At 40.9% G+C, this 6,064-nt stretch overlaps 1 protein-coding gene across 1 annotated transcript; it reads left to right on the plus strand.

The window, feature by feature from the left end:
- Positions 1-2,255: 2,255 nt before the first annotated feature.
- On the plus strand, positions 2,256-4,487 carry foxi1 (forkhead box i1). Its single transcript, XM_068002734.1, has 2 exons — positions 2,256-2,856; positions 3,585-4,487. The coding sequence occupies exons 1-2, from the start codon at positions 2,256-2,258 to the stop codon at positions 4,145-4,147; spliced, it is 1,164 nt and encodes a 387-aa protein (XP_067858835.1). The 3' UTR covers positions 4,148-4,487.
- The last annotated feature ends 1,577 nt before the right edge of the window (positions 4,488-6,064 follow it).

Here is a 6,064-nt window from a genome sequence, read left to right on the forward strand (position 1 = left end):
TGCTACTCACAAGCTTTGAAGTTTCATCACAAATGGGATGTTAGTTTCTGCACAGTTTTACAGCTTAAATCCACAGGTTTACTTTTCAGGCCTCTAAAAGAAGCTTATCAGAGTTTTTGTTTTTGTTTTTCCAGTTTTCTCCCCTCCTTTCCTGGAGGTACTGACTGAGTCCAGATCCTGCAGTACCAGCCTTTGCGCGTTAGCCTAGATAGTGAGTGTCATCATGTTATATGATTGGGTGGGGGGGGGACATCAGAACCAAACCTGATCCTGACCTCACTCAATCTCCACATACATCCATTTTTCAGCAGAAGTCACTGAAGAGCAATCAAGATCAGGAGCTCTGGCTGATTTCCCTCCTCCCCCTTCCAAATAGCAAATATACATCAGTTGGTAGCACTTGTCTCTAAGTCAAGTCCTACGTCAGAACATAAGCTAACTAACATTTTAGTGCAGTACTGAAGGAGTGCAACATTGACAGAGGTGCTGAATTTCAGATGAGATGTTAAAGCAAGGCTTCATCTGCCTGTTCAGGTGGATATAAAAGATCCCATAGCATTGTTCAAAGAAGAGCAGGAAGTTTTCTCAATGTCCTGGCTATCATTCCTCCTTCAAGCAACACCACCAAAACCAGATTGACGGGCCATTCATCTTATTTGTCATTTGTGTGATTTTGCTATGTACAAATCGGCTGCCGTGTTTGTCTATATAGATATTAATTGGTTCTGAAGCACTTTGGGACATTCTGAGGATGTGAAAATTGCTATATAAATGTAAGTTGTGTCTTTTCCCTATTTGAGGAAGGGAATACAGTTCCCTAGTATTTTGGTCACTATTCCTCCTTCAACCAACAGGAGCAAAAACAGAATAACTAGTCACTTACCTTATTGCTAGTTGTGGAATGTTCCTAGCAGCAAAATGATTGCCACATTTCCCTACATAACAACAGCCATTGCACTCCAAAAGTAGCTCATTGTGTGAAGCACTATTAAACATTTCTGAGATTGGTGACAAAGGACTGTATAAATTTTCTTTGATCGTGTGTTGTGGAATCATGTATTGGTCCTCGTGCGTAGCGCCTGAACTACCAATAGGGGGCAGTAAAGTTCAACCTCTAGCCTTTTGCAATCTATCCCAGAGAACAGAAAAATGAAAAACTTCAAATACTCCCAACTACAACACTACACTGACTATTGCAGCCGCCTTCAGTTAGTACATTCTTCTAAAATTTAAATATGCGGCGTATAAAGTTTTTGTACCTTCCGATTTTTTTGCTGAAGTACACTTATATTTGTGTTTAATATGGGAGATGACACCACATTTAAGTATTACTTGCCACAACATACTGAAGATTCCCCACACAACACAACGTGCATAAACTAGTGTTTGCTGGTAAACATCGAGAGCCGATATAAATGTTTTGCCTTCTATAATGCAAAATAACTGTCCTTCATCCTGATACCCTAGTTAGTTAGTGTACCGATCAATCTATAGCTGTTTATTTCTGCAACAAAAATTGCTTACTAGTAATTCAGCTCTGACTGAGTTTGCCCACACACAATCCTGTTTGTGGTAATTCCAGAAAGTTTGCTCGTATTTAGTTATTTAAACAGTGTAGAATATTTTGCTGCATCTCAGTCTATAAAAACATGCAGACACGGCAAGACACAGGCGGAGAAAGGGCCGAATCCCAAATTCAAAGCATTAACGTGTCTCGGGCAAAACACTTTAGGTAAGTCGAATGAAATCTTTAAACTAAGAGAGGGACACAATAGTATATACTATAAGTTTATTTGAATTTTAAAGTGCCGAAAATTGATTTGGTGAGAAGTATCTGAGAACTATATCAAACATTTAAGAAAAGTTTCAAAACATTAGATGATACAAATGAGATGTATGCTAAATATGTGTCATTCCTCCAAAATACATGAACGCATGTCTCACATTAGAAGTTGGTGGGACTTTTGGAGATTTTGCCCTCTTACTCTTGAGAAATCCATTCGGTCCAGATACTGAGATGGGCTCCGTGAGTAAAAGCTAAGTCCTGTTGGCAGTGACGGTGAGGGGGGAGGTGCACTAAACCCCAGCCAGATTGATCTACCTGTTCTGGTTGAGACTGCAGGCGATGCACCTAGTCATTATTTAAATGCCGCACTTGGCTCTGGCTCTCAGTCTTCTCCTGAGAGTGATCAGAGTTTGATGTAAGCGAACGCCCGTCCGCCCTTTAAAGCCCCAGCCTGCGTGCCTAGCGGATTATGAACGCCTTTGGACAGCAGCCTCCTCCTAACCCTCAACCTTCCCCTCTCCAACACCCCAACGCGCAGGATATCTTGGACATGGCCGTGTACTGCGACAACTTCAGCATGTATCCGCAAAACCTCCACCCTCACCACCCTCAGCGACCCTCTCCCCACCCACCGAGCTATGGGCTGGCCGACTACACCTCCCCGACCACTAACCCTTACCTCTGGCTCAACGGACCGGCGATTAACTCTTCTCCTTATCTTCCAGGGACTAATGGGGCGCCTTACATCCCGTCGGGTTACGGGACGGGCCAGCGGCAGTTCCTGCCTCCTCCCTCGGGCTTCGGAGGGACCGAACTGGGCTGGTTGTCCCTCCCGAGCCAACAGGAACTTTTTAAAATGGTTCGCCCTCCCTACTCCTACTCTGCGCTCATCGCCATGGCGATCCAGAACGCACCGGACAAGAAGCTGACCCTCAGTCAGATCTACCAGTACGTGGCGGAAAACTTCCCCTTTTACAAGAAGAGTAAAGCGGGCTGGCAGAACTCAATCCGGCACAACCTGTCCCTCAACGACTGTTTCAAGAAAGTTCCCAGAGACGAGGACGATCCAGGTACAGTTGCTGCTCTCTCTCTCTCTCGAGCTCAGTGATTTTCGTGCTTGTCCAACTCGCGAATTAATACATTGGAAAAAGACAGAAATAACAGTCTGACGAAAGAGTAATGACAAAACGGGGCTAGGGTTTTAATGTTTGCACACAGTGTTGAGTACAAACTTTTTGTACAAGTCTGTTTTTTTAAAACTCGAGCGTCTCTTGCCAAAACTATTATCCGTTAATGTTTTTTTTTGTAGTAACAATTATTAATCGTTCTTAATGACTTGGGCTAATAATAAGCGTGTTGATCGCCACCAATTGCTAACAACGCAGCCCAAATGCATAACGGCAGGTTAAGGTTGAGAGTTCAGCTCAGTGCAGAACTGGGTTTTGCTTTGATTCGGTGCACACGGACATGTTGCAGAGTTTGGCGTTGAAGTTGCTTGTCAAGAAAGTCCTTTAGTTTGGCGGCTGCCTCCTTCCCGAGCTGCAGTAGGATGCGTCTCTACTGGGGGAGGGGGAGGGGGGTGCGTTGATCTTATCAGCTGGAACTTTGCTTGCTTTAACGTGTTCATTTTTTTCATTTTAACCGCAATTTGTTTCAAATTACATTTTTGTGCGTCTACATTCAGAAAGCTGGATGGGGGAGGGGGGGTTATTTAATTTAAGCCAAGATACATGTTTAGTTGATTATGCACAAGCTCACTCGGTTTAAATGATTTACTTATCTGTGGTTATCATTTTAGGTAAAGGTAACTACTGGACTCTAGATCCCAATTGTGAAAAAATGTTTGACAATGGGAATTTCAGGAGGAAGAGGAAGCGCAGATCAGAGACTACAGGACCCAGTGGCCATGGGCTCGTTGACAAGACTGACGACACCAATAGTGGGGTTATTAAACCTTCAGACACAGCCAGTGTCCTGGGTTCGGCTTCCCCCGGACTGGAGAGCTCCCCTGGAACTGCAAGTGATTCTAAACCCTCAACTCCACCAAGCATACAATCCAATCCCTGTTTCAGCAACTTTGTGTCTAATATGAGTTCCATGATCAACGGAAGCAATGGGATGAACAGGCCGATTTCCTCTGGGGGACTGATGGGAGATCTATCACAAGGTAGACAAAATCTCGCCGGACTCAATTCTTACTCGCCTTCTCATAACACAATACATAACACAGTCGACATCCACAATCGACTGAGCTACTATCAATCTACTGTTTCAAGTCAGCAAAGTGGACTGAGCGGCCCATTGTGCAACAACTTCAGCGTCAATAATCTAATTTACAGCAGAGAGGGCACAGAGGTTTAACCAGAAGGATTGTAAATATAAAGAGTACAAAACTTAGATAGAAACAGAGAAAATACTTTTTTTTATACAGTAACGATATAAATAATATGTTTAGTGTAGTTTTGGTATAATTGATTTGTTTTCGTGTGTCAAAGTGCCCTTATCATCAATTTCATGGACGAGTACAATTACGTTTACTTTTAGCTCGCATCTCGACACAAATCATTTGTTTACATAAGCAACACTATGCAAAGTGGTAAAAGTTTGGACTGTCAAACGTATTGTTTCAAACCAGTAGCTGGGAAATAATGCACTAAGTAACCAATAAATAAATTAATTTTGTAGATGAATTTGTTATATATCTAGTTATCACCGTTTTGGAATGTACAATGATCTATTGTGACACATTGTGCTATATATGGAGAAATAAATAGTTTTTGTAAAGTTAAAACATGAAAGCTTCTGAATTTGTATCTTAGGATGTAGCTTTCAGTTCTTGGGTTCATTGAATGGGATTCACTAAACGGCTTAAAATGACCTGTATGTATTTGGCATGGTGATTTTCTGTGTGTTAATTCTGCGCTGTCATGCTATGTGTTGAAATACATCACATGCGATTTCTGTACTTAAACATGCGTTTCCTGTGATCTTTATTTTACAAATTAAACAGTTCACCCTATTTAAACAAAGCCTCTCGAAGTTTTCATACGCAACACAGTTTAATAACTAGAAATCAAAATGAGGTTTCGAGATACTGTACAACAAATCCAGGCTTTTTTCAAATGGAACAAATGTACATTTATCATATGTAATAGGGAACATATTTTAAACACCTGTCCACTTAACCGCACTGGACAGTATGTTTAAACTCGAGTTTTATCCAATGATACTTGCTGCAGGTGTGATGCTTTAACCAGGGTGATTCTACGTGCGAACAAAACGTTAGGCCTAAAGATTGACTAAGTGAGACCCAACATCGTCCATGCTGTAGATTTTATCTTTAATTATAATTTGAGAGTTAATGCAGAATATATATAACGTGCGAACTGTTTCCGTATCAATACTAATATGCAAAAGTTTGAAACACGCCCGCTTGTTATTTACATATTCAGGAAATAAGTTGAACTAATTTATTCTACAAGTAATGAACATTTATGAACCGAGAATGCTCACAAACATATTTTCATGTACACAGTTACAAATTTTTAATAATTATGATTTAACATCAGAGACCTAAATATTTCAAAGTCCAATGATTTCTATTTTGACACGCGGGGGTTTATTTCACAAACAATTCATGCCCTATTGAATTAGAAGAAACGGCCTTTTACGAATTCTTACTTAACAACATGGAAGGAAAAAAAAACTTATTTTACGCGGAATTGTCCGTCGCATCACAATCTTCATGCTGCAAAACAAGACGTAGGAAAAAGAAACGGGCTTCAGAAATGGGCGTGTGTCCCTTTTCTTTAAAGTAGATTAAATGCAAATTGATAAAACAGGAAACCCAAGGCGGAAAAGTTGATTTCGTGCTGAATGACAGCCAGAGGCTTTAGCACGATAAAAGGGGAAAACGACCAGTTTACATTTGTTGCCACTTTTATGCTGTTGGAGTTCGAATCCTCCAAATAGAAAGCCAAACGCCCCTCTGGTCGCTAACCGATTAATTTGAAACAGTTTTACAACATTCATTCGCTTTGCACAAACTGTATATTACCATTAATATTGCCCACATTTATAACGGTCTAATGTATGATAGTTGACATTGCTTTAATAACAGTTATATAGTGATGTTAAGTTATATTTTTATATGTTGTATTTGTTACGTTACACGGCACGGGCTCGATGGGCCGAATGGCCTCCTTCTGTGCTGTAACCATTCTATGATATACAGATTAAGTCAGAACAGGTATAATGTCAGTCGAATTCGTTATTTGG

The sequence above is a fragment of the Heptranchias perlo genome, chromosome 21 (genome assembly GCF_035084215.1).
Source record: "Heptranchias perlo isolate sHepPer1 chromosome 21, sHepPer1.hap1, whole genome shotgun sequence".
In the NCBI taxonomy this organism is placed as follows: domain Eukaryota; kingdom Metazoa; phylum Chordata; class Chondrichthyes; order Hexanchiformes; family Hexanchidae; genus Heptranchias; species Heptranchias perlo.

Bases quoted from the DNA above. Each gene is read 5' to 3' on its own strand.
- foxi1 (XM_068002734.1), top strand. From the start codon at position 2,256: ATGAACGCCTTTGGACAGCAGCCTCCTCCTAACCCTCAACCTTCCCCT. The intron at 2,857-3,584 runs GTACAGTTGCTG...TTATCATTTTAG, and splicing joins CAGAGACGAGGACGATCCAG to GTAAAGGTAACTACTGGACT.